Source organism: Myotis lucifugus, unplaced genomic scaffold (assembly GCF_000147115.1).
Source record: "Myotis lucifugus unplaced genomic scaffold, Myoluc2.0 scaffold_100, whole genome shotgun sequence".
Taxonomy (NCBI): Eukaryota; Metazoa; Chordata; class Mammalia; order Chiroptera; family Vespertilionidae; genus Myotis; species Myotis lucifugus.
The window spans coordinates 3,353,935-3,367,813 of NW_005871148.1; the positions used below are offsets into that span (position 1 = coordinate 3,353,935).

The following is a 13,879-nucleotide window of genomic DNA, read 5'->3' on the forward strand; positions in this document are numbered from 1 at the left end:
TATGTGCCCTTGACCGGAATCGAACCTGGGACCCTTCAGTCCACAAGCCGACGCTCTATCCACTGAGCCAAACCGGCTAGGGCATATTTGAAGATTTCAATATTCCTCTCTCAATATTTATTTTTTTTAAAGTAGGTAGAAAATCAGCAAGGATATAGCAGACTTAAGCAATCCTATCAACCAATTTGACCTAATTAACATTTATAGAGCACTCCTTTCTTCTCAAGTGCACAGGGAAAATTTACAAAGATAGACCACACAGTGGGTCATAAAACAAAACTCAGTAAATTCAAAAGGATTCGATTCATATAAAATTTGTTCTCTTACCACAATGAAATTAAAGTAGAAGTCAATAATAGAAAAATTCTTAGAAAATCTCCAATGATTAAAAAATAAAACTCGCCTTCCTAAATAATCCATGGATCTAATTTGAAGAGAAATTAAAAAGTGTACAGAATAAAATGAAATAAAAATATAACACTGTACTACTGAGGAGAAAAATTATAACACTAACTACCTGTATTAATCTTTCACCTTAAAAATATATATGCAAGAGCTGTATACTGAAAACTTTTTTAAAAAATGAAAAAGATTAAAGATCTTGAGAGAGACATGTCCTCTTCATATATCAGAATACTCAATGTTGTTTAGATGTCAATTCCCCCCATATTGACCTACAGATTCAACACAATCCCAATCAAAATCCCAGCAGGCTTTTCTGTTCTGAAACTCATGAGCTGATTCTAAAATGTATATGGAAAAGCAAAGGACCTGGAATAGACAATTTTGAAAAAGAACAAAATTGGAAGATTTATACTACTTGATTTTAAGGCTTATAAAGCTATAGTAATCAAGACAGTGTATTTGGAATAAACACAAACATATGCATCAATAGAACAGAACAGACTTCACATATGTAGTCAACTGATTTCCAAAAGAGGCACCAAGTTAGTTTAATGGAAGGACAGTGTTTTCAAATGGTGCTGAAACCACTGAATATATTTACTAATATATGCAAAAACAAAACAAAACCACTTCAATTCTTACCTCACACCATATACAAAAATTAACTCAAAATGAACCTACTGTAACAGCTAAAACTATGAAACTTATAGAAAAAAATAGATGATCTTTGTGATCTTGAATAAGGCAAAAAAATTTAGACTGTTATGAAAATGAAAAGGCAAGCCATATCCTGGGAGAATATATTTCAAAACATATGTTTAATTAAAGATTTGTATCCAGAATGTATAAAGAATTCTCATGATGTAATAAGACAAACCAATAAAAATGCGGGCAAAAATTAAGAATACATGCTTCATTAAAGATATAGATATCAAATAAGCCCAATAAAAAAAATATTCAACATCATTAATTATCAGGAACATGCAAATTCCACAATCAGATACTATCAGATAACCACTAGCAAGGGTAAAGTTAAAAAGACTGACAATATCAAGTGCTGACTAGAAATCTCATACATTACTAGTAGAAATGAAAAATGGTCCAGTCACATTTGAAAATAGTATGGCAACTTCTTATAACATTTCACTCCTGAATGTTTATCCAAGAGAAATGAAAATACATGTTCACACATATGTTCATAGCAGCCTAGGAACCAAAAATTAGAAATAACTAGGGTGTCCATCAATTGACAAACAGATAAAAATACTGTAATGCATCCATGTAGTGGAATATTAATCAACAGTAAAATGAACAAACAATTGACACAGGTAACATGAATGAATCTCAAATGCATTAAGCTAAGTCAGTGGTCAGCAAACTGCAGCTCGCGAGCCACATGCGGCTCTTTGACCCCTTGAGTGCGACTCTTCCACCAAATACCAACTTCTGCGCATGGGCCACGAAGTTTCAATCACACTGTACATGCGCGCCTGCACGTGGTATTTTGTGGAAGAGCCACACTCAAGGGGCCAAAGACCCGCATGTGGCTCGCCAGCTGCAGTTTGCCGACCACTGAGCTAAGTAAACAAAGCCAAACACAAAAAAACTACTTCCCCTATGACTCTATTTATGATTACTAAAGTAGAGACAAAAATCAGATTAGTGGTTGCCCAGGGCTGGGAATTGGAGGAGACTTACTGCAAAGGGATATGAAGGAACTTTTTGAGGTCATGTGAATATCCTGTATCCTGATTAACAACTCTGTATATTTTGTCAGAACACATCAACATTTTAAAAGAGTGAATTTTACTGTATATAAATTATACCTCAATAAACCTGATGTTAAAAATAGAGTAGGCCCTGGCCGGTGTGGCTGTTAGTTGGAGCATCGTCCTGTGCATGGAAAAGGGTTTGATTTCTGGTCAGGGCACATACTCAGGTTTCTGGTTCGATCCCCAGCTGGAAGGTATATGGGAGGCAATTGATCGATGTTTCTCTCTCACACTGATGTCTCTCTCTCTCCCTTCCTCTCTCTTAAATCAATTAAATAAATGTCCTCAAGTAAGGATTAAAAAAAAACAAAACCACCAACATATATATATATATGGTGGCTAATTTTCCTTTATTTACAATTCTAGGAGACAAGAGAGTATGACTTGCATAAGAAACAACTAGTTTAAATCAACTATTGCCACAGTAGTGTTAATGTTTAGTATACAACAAAAATATCTTGGACTAACAAAAATGTTTAACAAATAAGGGTTTTCTGTCTCAATATTAAATGACTACCATTTGAAATACTTTAAATATTAAAATTTAATATTTTTTCAGGAAATTGGTAATGCCAATCATAGCTGGTAGGTTACACACAAATTTTATATCTGCGTATCTTCGAAAGAGAATCCACAGTTTTTATGTCAGATTTTTCTCAAAGAGGTCTATGACCTATAAACAAGTTAACAATCATACTGTTAAAGGAACTTTCTATGTTGATACAGGTTGGCATATCATCAGTTTAGGAACATGAGACCAGCAAAGCAACTCACCATTTCGATGTTGCTCATGCTGATCCTTCTCCTGATGTGGGTTCTGTGGCTGCCCTATGCTGACAGGGGGATGATGCCCAAGGCCATAAGGTAGAGGAGACCCCCGTCCATGCGTCTGTAAGAGGTTCATATTGTAGGCCATTGCTGCCTGATGTGTAATGATTCGAGGATCAACTGCAAACCTACCCTGGTATCCTGTCCATGGTACCTAGGTTATTACAAAAAACAAAATAACTTCATTATATACATTTTGGAAGGCAAACTGCTATAGGAAAAAGCAAACTCACACAGAGAGGTGTTAATTTTATCAAAATGAATAACTACAGTCCATGCTAATGCTAACAATTGACAGAATTACTGCTACATCTCAACTAGCCTGAAATGGCTCCCTGAATCTTTAGTGTGTAAGGGAAAATTTATCACTTAACAGGTTAGAAAGAAACTGAGAACTTAAAATTGTAATAATTTTTTGAAGCATTAAATCATCTTATAATCTTGAATCATTTCCCCTCAATCTGAATGTATACATGTCACAGATTATCCTGAAAATTATCTTTTAAAGTCCTAAGTGAATTGTTACGGTGTTTAATAGACTGAATAAGAGAACAGGGGGAAAAATTAAGAAAAAATTTAGTCTAAGGAGTCTCAACTCAAAAAATAGGTACTCCAACTTAGTATAAATAACCCAATCATTTAATGTTCGTGTATGATATAGGCAAAATTTTAAAAGGTCATTAATTTAATCAATGCTTTTGATTAGTTCAATTCTTCCTTTAAATACAGAAACAGAAAATTTCTTTAGGTGTGTGTATATATATATAATCCCTGTATATTAACATAAAAGGGATAAATACAAATGACATCTGAGCTACCTCCCTATTATTTTATTATAACTGCTAAATGCAGACTCTGAGAAATCTTATATAATAAAAGCCTCTTTGACCTAGTAAAATGAAATATAAATCCTAAGGGACTTACTATTTAAAGCAGATGATGTATAATGTTGCCAGGCTGTCTGGGAAGAAATAACTCAGCTAAAATTGAAATCTGTGGGGAGTGGGCATGAATTACGTATTTCTTACTGACAGTTCTTCTCATTGGCTGCTGTGATTGTGAACTATCATGATCAATATGGCTAGAAATGTTTGCAGCTTGACATTTTTCCACTTTGGGGGTGTGGGCAGGGGTGCCAAAGATCCTTGGCAATGATCACCTCTGCCTGAAATTACAGCACTTTCCTTAAATGAAAGAAAGGTTTTCTAGGCTAAAATTCCTGAATTTGGAAATATTAGTATATCAGCAAATTAACAAAATTATTAAAATATTCAGTGTGTTAAGGAAATAAAAATGGGGTTTTACACAAGATGGAAGCTCTCTAAAGATTACAGTCTTAGGAAGGAATTAATAATGTTTTTAAGTACCAATAACATTTCATAAGGTGTGGAATTTCTCTGATAAATTTAGATTCAAGGGAGTTAGACTAATCTAACCTTCTTTGCCTCCTCCAAAGAACTGTATTTCTTAGGAAGAGTTAGTGAATTATCTATATATATAAAAGCCTAAGCGACCATAATGATCGAACAACCAGAATGACCAGTCGCTATGACATGCACTGACCACCAGGGGGCAGATGCTCAACGCAGGAGCTGCCCCATGGTAGTCAGTGCGCTCCCACAGCCACCCTCCCCTGGCTGGCCAACCTCCCGTGGTCTCTCCCCGACACCCCGGGCTGGGACGCGGAACTGGGAGTGGGTGGTGGTGGATGCGGCCCCTTTCCCAGGGGGGCCGAGGGCCAGCTCCCTCCTCGGGCCGGTGGCCAACCTCCATGCCCCGTCCTTCCCCCAAATCAGCCTGCCGCCCACCTGCCGCAGTGTCAGCGCAGCGGGGAGGGAAGGAGGAGGGGGGGAAGTGGGGAACCACACGTTGACGGTGTCAGCGGCAGGCGTCTGTTCCTTCCGCGCCCAGACCAGCGACCATCACCTCCTCTCCTGACCCTGCCGGGGCCTTGGGGCCCTGATCACCCCAGCCCTGATCACTGGCCAGGCTTAGGGACCCCACCCATGCACAAATTTCGTGCACCAGGCCTCTAGTACAAGAATAAAATGCAAAAGATCCAAGAAAAACATCACTTTACAAAACAAGAGACCAATTTACTAGCTCTGTTAACTTTTGGCTCAATTTCCCAGTAAAAATATTTTAAAAGAATACAAAGGCTTCTCAATCAAAATATCCAATTTACAGATTTCTTCATAGCCACTGATAATCTAGTAAGCAAAAATTCACATTTCTTCGGTCATTTCAAAATTAGAAGGTTAAAGATAATAACTGCTTTAAAAGAAACTTACAGGCATTGAAAAGTTTTTATAAAAAGAAGCTGGTAGGACACTATATGGGACAGTCACTACTTTAGTGAAGCCTATTTTATTTTATTCAATAGAAAGTATCTCAAACATCCACTTACAGGTAAAGGCACCGACATAACTACATTCCCTCCATAGACAGCAGGTACATAAAGAATACTTGTCCCAGTGTGAGGATCTATTCTCTGGACAGGGCTTGGAGATTTTCCCAAATTTGGATGAGGTCCAAGAGGGGGTGGAGGAGTATATGCTCTAATAGGATTGCCAATAAGAACGGAAGGATTGGGTTGAACTGAAAAAAAAATAGAGAAAGGGTATACTCACTAGCTGTACATATTCACCTAGACAAAAATAATTCAAATCATCCAACAGCAAAATATATTTCCCAAGTTTGCCACGAGATATCTTATAATCAAAGAATTATTAGTGTGGAAGAGTAAAGCATATTAAAAAAACATAACATAACCATTTTAAAATGTTCCCTAAAATTAGCTTGAGATATGCAAAGTATTTCTTTTATAAACTAGCATATTTTTAAATGTCTTCTGAGGCTGGAGATGTGTCCTTCAAGAGAGAAAACCATGCGCACACCTACACTCTCAGTAAAAATTCTTCCAAGACTAGGAAAATATGTACAAGTCTTCAGAATAAAGTTTTGACTTGCAATTGTAATAAAGCCACATACAAAATGAAGGATAAACAATTATTATTTTAAAAGCATAATTCTGCAACATTTTAAATAACTGATATAAACTTTATCTTGAATTTTGTATGACCCAACATTTGTAGGATATAAATATGTTCCAAAAACTTAGGTTACATAGAAGGCTTAAATGTTTTTCCTGTTTCTGGATATGTACTTTGGTACCTACAAAATCACCCTTTGTGAGAAATGACATATGAGCCCTGGCCATGTGGCTCAGTTGGTTGGAGCGTCATCCTGTACACTAAAAGGTCAGGGCACATATCTGGGTTGTAGGTTTGATCACTGGTGGGGATGTGTACAGGAGACAACTGATCAATATTTCTCTCTCACACTGATGTTTCTCTCTCTTTCTAAAAATATTGCTCTCTCAATAAAAATATGTCCTTGGGTGAGGATTAAAAAAGAAGAAAGAAAGAAATGACATATGAATAGAAGAGTTAAATGAGTTCCAAAGTGTCCATGTGTCCGTGTGTCCGTGTGTGTGTGTTTCCCTCTTCCTACCTTTCTCTTTCGAATGATGAAATCTGTGGTAAATACCATATCATAAAAGTGAGTTTTCATAGGGCTGTTTCCACTTACCAATTCCATCATTCTGGAAATGATCATTCTGGGTATGTTGGAGGCTTTTCCCCTTTACAGAAAAAAAAACACAAAACACATTTAATATTAGAGAACAATACCAGTTCCTATGCAAATCACATGTATACAGCAACAATTAAAATCTAAAGACTACAAGCTCGTAATTAATAACTATTAAATTGTTCTGAACTTTTTTTTTAAATATTAAAGTCATGGTGTTACATGTCCTCAGCTCCAAGTTAAGGATATCTAAAATTCTTTTTTCATAGTAATCTATATATATAAAACCCTAATATGCAAATAGACCAAACAGCAGAACAACCAGTCACTATGACGTGCGCTGACCACCAGGGGGTGCGCACGGACTATGGCAGACGTCGGCCATGGTGGGATGGTGGAGCAGGTGAGCGGGGGCGCCAGACCAAGGCGGGGGGCCGGTCTCTGTCATCAGGGCAAGCCTCTGGTGGTTACTAAAAATTTTTTGCTTCCACGCACCATGGTCCCGCCTGGCACTTGCACCTGCTGCCAGCGCCAGCCCCACTCACACCTGCAGCCGATGCCGGAGCCACTGCTCATACCGGCTGCCGGAGCCTAGTGCCGGTCCCGATTGCTCGGCACCACCAGTGGGTGCGAGTGGCAGCTGCCGGCCCTGATCACCCCTGAGGGCTTCTCCACCTCCCCCTGTTCCTGAGGGGTGATCGGGACAGCAGCTACCACTCGCACCCTCTGACAGCGCCAGCCCTGCTCGCACCTGCTGCTGGCGCCGGCCCCAATCACTCCGCACAGTCAGCGGGTGCAAGCGAGGCCAACACTGTCAGCATGTGGGAGCAGCGCGGCGAGAGCAGGGCTGCCGGCAGAGAGGGGGCCGGGGGGGCAGCGGCAGGAGGGGCCAGGCAGGGGCGCAGAGGATGGGCCGAGACCCGCCCCTATGCCCATCGCAGCCTCGTGGCCCACAGTTCCTTTCAAGGTACATGAATTTGTGCACTGGGCCCCTAGTTTTTTATAAAAAGAAACATGCAACCAATACAACTTAAACCTAAATTCTATTCCTTTGCAGTTTCTCTGTAAATTTTGTATGAAATAAATAACAAAATGTAAAAGTTGTATTTCAAGGAGAAAATATTAGTCTTCAATTCTTGAGGATGAGAACCTTTAAAACATGGCCCTAGCTGGTTTGGCTCAGTGGATAAAGCATCAGCCTGCGGACTGAAGGCTCCCGGGTTCAATTCCAGTCAAGGGCACATGCTTGGGTTGTGGGATCAATCCCCAGTAGGGGGCGTGCAGGAGGCAGCCTATCAATGACTCTCTCTCATCACTGATGTTTCTCTCTCTCTCTCTCTCTCTCTCTCTCTCTCTCTCTCTCTCCCTTCCTCTCTGAAATCAATAAAAATATATTTTTTTAAAAAAACAGTAACATGAATATAACTATAGTTTGGGATTGACAATAATTTGAGTATGATCCAAAAAAAAACCAGACAGACACACTGATATAATGTACTTAAGAGAATATACAAATTTTCCAGAAAGCAATTTGGCAATACCTATTGAAAGCATCCAAAATGTACATACACTTTAACCCAGTAGTTGCACTTCCAGAGATGTCTCCAAATGAAATAATAATGGATTTGGCACAGATGTTCACCACAGCATTGTTTATACATGGGATGATATGTTAACAACCCAAATGTCCATCAATGAAGGATTTACTAAGTAAGCAATGGCAGATTCATATAATGGTATACTAGTCTACTGTTAAAAATGATGACTTTGGGGCTGAAACAGTATTTGAAGAGACAATGGTTCTGAATTTGTGGACTTGGCTAAAAAAATTCTTTCTCTTTCCATTGGCTAAATGTAATACATAAAGCCTTTAAAAAACACAAGTAGCACATTATACAATTTACCCTTAGACACACACAAATTGCCATTTGTACATTATATCTGAAAACTAAAGGGGGAGATAATAATATCTATAGCAAGAAGAAAAATCCATTCTTGACTAGAGCAAAAGTACAGTGATGCTTCATTTATCTCTGTCAGCAACATTAAATATTCAGATCAGTACTAAACATCAAAGGTCAGTTGGTTAGTTATGAATGTGAAAGGACAGCTAAGTTCTAACCTTAAAAAGTAAAAAAAAAAGTCAAAATAGAATCATATTTGATTCATTAGCCAGAAGAGAGTCTTCTCAGTGATTGCCACTAGCTATAAAAAACAAACTTCTGAGGAACAGAGAAGTGATGAGAAAGGAGGAAAGTGAGAGGAGAAGATGGCAGGCAGCAGAGCTGGCTGAGAAGGTGGGAAGATCAGAAGCAGAGCAATTAGAAGTGACAACAAGAGCAGTCAGGGGCACACACACTGACAGAGGAAACAAGAGCCGAGAGCCGAGGACACAGAAGATAATATAGTTCTAAGAGGGTAATAAGCCATTTAGATTTCTTAGTCTCTAAGGACCCATCAATCAGGGGCAACTGTGTAGTATGTGAAGAAAACATAGTGATTTAGGCAGGGTGGGAGGCAGAATGGCCCCCCAAAGATGTCCACACCCTAGTCCCTAGGACCCTTGAATATGTCATGTTATGTGGCAAATGAGACTTTGCAGATATAATTAAAGTTATGGACTTAATATAAGATTATCCTGGAGTATCTGGATGGACATAATCTATTCACATGAACCCTAAAAGTAGAGCAATTTCTCCAGCTGGAGTCAGAAGATGCAGCAGAAGGAAAGGAAAGATGAGGTGGAAGGGAAGTCAGAGAGGTTCTAAGGGAGAGAAGGCTCTGAGATGCGGGGCCACATGTGAGAACTGGAGAATAGATAATATTCAGAAATGGAGCCTTTGAAAAGACCAAAGCATTATTTTATAGGTTTTAGTTTGTGAGTTGTTTTTCACTATCTATCCTCTGAATAGTTTTTATAGTGTATGAATCTGTTCGATTTTATCAAAGCTTCCAAACATTGCTCCCAGCAAGTGCCCTAGGAGGAAGCAGAATGAAGACAGGGATATTGGTTTTCTCCCTGCTAATTCTGCAGGTGCCCATGAAACAGACATTGTTATAAATGATTCCTGGAGGGAGGGAGGCAATGAGGATTGGCTAGATTACTCACTCCTGGATCCCCTAACATTTTGTACCTTTGCTAAACCTTATCACAGAACTGATATCTTAGTGAGGAGAATAAAGTTATTTGCTAAGCAGCAAAAGGTATGTTTTGTTGACAAACACAGCCCTGAGGAAGCAGTTCCTGGAACATTTTTAACCATGATCCAGTCTTCTGATTATTTTATCTATATGAAATTTTACTTGGATTTTAAAACTTAGTCTAACTTGACAATACTAATTTTTAAGATTTCTTATGCCCAGAACTGTGTTGAAAGTTAAACATTAAGGAAATCTAGGGGGAAATCATATAGCTTAGTATCATGTTTTCAGAAATAGCACCTTTTTCTAACAATGAAGTAAGTTTTCCTTTATCAAAAGACTCCAGCACATAAAATAAATTATCTAGGATTTGTTTCAAAATTTTCCAGTGGGTGTATGTGGTGGTGGTGGAGTGGAGGAAGTAGAATATAGATGAAACAAGATTAGGTTAATAATTAATGAAGTTGGATGATAAGAAATTTGTTATACTATTCTCTCTATTTAAGTAAATGTTTGAAATTTTCTATAATAGAAAATTAAATAAAAAGGGACACCAGTGCAAATTCAAACCTCAAAACAATTTCATGGAAATAAAAAAGAATACGGGGAGAGGAAGGAGGTAAGGTGATAGAAATAACCTTTGGTTCACAATACCTCAGTTATTTATACTATTGATTATTGCAGATGACGTAAATAATAATTTACAATAACCAGGTAGGTAGATGATTTGGTGAACCACTGTGCTATTGATATAAAAATAACAGATACTATCTACTGATTCAGTGAACATTCTCTAAAAAGTTTTTAAAATTGGGGAGGTGGCTGCTTTGGACTTTAATTACACAATTTTCTCATTGAAAGAAAAAAGCCACACTACTGGCTGCATCATACCCATTATTCACTTATCAGATACTTACTGAGCACCCACTATGTGCAGAAAGTGGGGCTAGACTTCAGGGAGTTTATGGTTTTGGAAGAGCAAGTGGATTCAACATATATTTTCCTCACCTTTCAAATAAAACCAGCCCAGCAGTTTGGCTCAGTGATTAAGCATTGACCTATGAACCAAGAGGTTACTGGTTCGATTTCTGGTCAGGGCACATGCCCGGTTTGCTGGGTTTCAGGCTCAACCCCAAGTAGGGAGCATTCAGGAGGCAGCCGATCAATAGATGTGTTTCTCATCAATGTTTCTATCTCTCTACCAGTCTCCCTTCCTCTCTCTAAAATCAATAAAAACATATTTAAAAAAAGCAAATTGCAGGATCTTGCTTAGGATCAGCAGACATTTGCTATGATGGCTTGAATCTAGCTGAATCTAAAGCACATAATTGATGCTCACTTTGCTCAATTAAAGAAAGAGTTTATTATCTTAAGAATGTGCAAAGGGTAAAATGACTTTGCAACATTTTAAATAAAAATAAAATGTAAACATTTCTACCTGGGGTCCTTATTCCTCACATACTCAAAGCTTAAAGCCTTTTGCATAAACTCTTTCTTGAGCTTCACTCACTCATCTAAAAAATACTTCAAAGCACCTAAGATGAGCCACATGTTGTACTAAGCACAGAGGCTAGAGAGCGGTAACTAATACAGGCAAAAATCTCTGCCCTAATGGAGCACATATTCTAGTTTTTGACATGTCTCCCCACTACCTCCACCCACTCAGTAGACCCCTAAACAAGATCTGGCCATTACCCTCCAACATCTGCCACTGGAGGCTAATTTGCTTATCTCTACTTCTCTAGCACCTACCATAACGGCTGGCATGTAGAAGAAACTTAACTGTTTGATTAAAAAAATATATTATTTATTAATAGTTTAAGCTTTAGAAATCTAGAAGGTTCATTTAAGTAAAATTCTTAATCCCCTAGTAACCCCAAGTCACTAACGCATTATTGTACACTAGAGGCTCGGTGCACGAATTCATGCACCAGTGGGTCCCTCGGCCTGGCCTGCGGGATTGGGCAGAAACCGGCTCCCCAAGGGGTCCCGGATTGTGAGAGGGCGCAGGCCAGGCCGAGGGACCCCACCAGTGCACAATCGGGGCCAGGGAGGGATGTGGGAAGTTGGCCAGCCAGGGAGAGACTGCCGGAGGGCTCTAGGGCATGTCCGGCCCATCTCATTCAGTCCCGATTAGCTGGACCCCAGCAGCAAGCTAACCTACCGGTCAGATCGTCTACCCCCTGGTTGGCAGTGCACGTCATAGTGACTGGTCGACAGGTTGACTGTCTGCCCCCTGGTGGTCAGTGCACATCATAGTAAGTGATTGAGCGGCCTTAGCATATCATTAGCATATTACGCTTTGATTGGTTGAACAGCCGACCGGTGGACTGGACACTTGGCATATTAGGTTTTTATTATATAGGATTAGGTTCATTTTTATTAAACTAAGAATATACAACAGTATATTAACATAGAAAGTAGTTCTATTTTCGGCTTAATACCTATTTAGCTAAAAAACTTTCCAGATAATAAACCATTAATTATTGCTTACACATTAGGTTTTACGTTTTTTAAATGAAGCCCAAAACTGACATACTCTATTAAATTTAAAACCATGCTGATAGCTATAAATACACCAAAACACTGGAACAAATACTAAACATGTCATTCTCACAACTTTCTGTTCTAGATGATGTGAATTTTTTTTTCAGGCAGTATAGTAAATAAACCAGCTGTCTCTGCCCAAAATAACTATGGTTCAAAAGTAGAAATGGCTTTGACTTTCCCACCTCCACTTCCTCTGACTGGATTACTTCTTATACAACAAATATAGGTCAAAATCAACTAAAGTAACCTTCAAGAAGTTGGCCAAATTTTCTCACTGTGGCAAATACCACTTGAAATGAACTAGTATTGAAATGAACATGTCTAGTATTGTAGAACATACAAAGTGTGCTCTCAATTAATTTTGGCTGATCAATTGCAAGTAACATGGCCAATGCTCAACTATCCACATGGGCCTAGAATGATGGTTTTTGTTATCCACATAATAAATAAGGATTTCAAAACAGATAACTCATTTTATAGAAGATTTGTACTTCTAGGCATACTTAATCAAGAAAGGATTAGACCTATTTTCTTCACACAGATATCGTTATAATGTTATTCCTTACAAAAATATGTTTTTAATAAGTGTGCTAGTCTAGTCTTTTAAATTTGCTTTGTATTATTCACATCTTGCTAAAATAAGTCTATCAGTAGAGAGGACTAGGATATTATATTATTCAAAGGACACAAGAAGACGTCAGGTAATTGAAAACTTTTTGAGGATGACCATGACATTAACCATGGCTAAACACCACACTCTATTTCCACACTAGACAACTTCCTTTCAGAAACTACTTGCTGAATACCTAAAGTAACTAGCAGCTCAATAAACCTTTGACACCTCTGCACTTTTCTCTCACTTTAGCCTCTTCAATTTCATTAACAGGTTTTACCTTGGGGGGTGATTGCTGCAGCTTGTTGGCACTTCCTGAATGCTGCAGTCTTAGGGCCCGGGGGATAAATTCGGGTGCCAGTGGATTCAACACATATGTCTTCTTTAGTTCTAAAGCCTCAAGTTGAGCTTTGATCTGTTCAAAAGTGATTCCGTGTAGGCTATTATTTTCATGACACAGGGCAATAAACCGCTCCCAAAATTTCCTACAGAAAAGATTGAGAAGATCAGTTTACTATTTCAGTGGGTGAGAGCACAGAAATAAACATAAGCTACTGAAGATCATTTCAAATTTCCTTCCCCCACCCTAACTCCTCAGGTTCGATATTCATCTATGATTCAGATATAATCTTCCCACTAAATCATAAAACTTCAGAGGTTGATTCTGAAATGAGAGCCATGTCTAGTATGCTCTCAATTAATTTTGGCTGATCAATCGCAAGTAACATGGCCAATGCTCAACTATCCCCATGGACCTAGAATGATGGTTTTTGTTATCCACATAATAAATAAGGATTTCAAAAAAGATAACTCATTTTATAGAAGATTTGTACTTCTAGGCATACTTATATATACATATATGTACACAGATACATTATATACACATACACATATATATATCACACACATACACATGCACATGCAAATTAAACTAGTTTAAATTATAGAGCCAACGTAGCCTGGTGCTGGATAACAAAGA

The 13,879-nt window shown here is 38.4% G+C and overlaps 1 protein-coding gene across 10 annotated transcripts in view; it reads right to left on the bottom strand.

The window, feature by feature from the left end:
* The window catches only part of HELZ (helicase with zinc finger), a 126,037-nt gene that overhangs the window by 26,766 nt on the left and 85,392 nt on the right, over window positions 1-13,879 (bottom strand). For all 10 annotated transcript variants that reach the window (XM_014458891.2, XM_023756976.1, XM_014458890.2 and 7 more), the window contains 4 exons: window positions 13,181-13,385; window positions 6,597-6,648; window positions 5,413-5,603; window positions 2,952-3,159 (listed from right to left, as the gene is read on the bottom strand). In XM_014458891.2, the coding sequence (XP_014314377.1) occupies window positions 2,952-3,159; window positions 5,413-5,603; window positions 6,597-6,648; window positions 13,181-13,385 (656 nt within the window). The remainder of the gene's footprint in view (window positions 1-2,951; window positions 3,160-5,412; window positions 5,604-6,596; window positions 6,649-13,180; window positions 13,386-13,879) is intronic.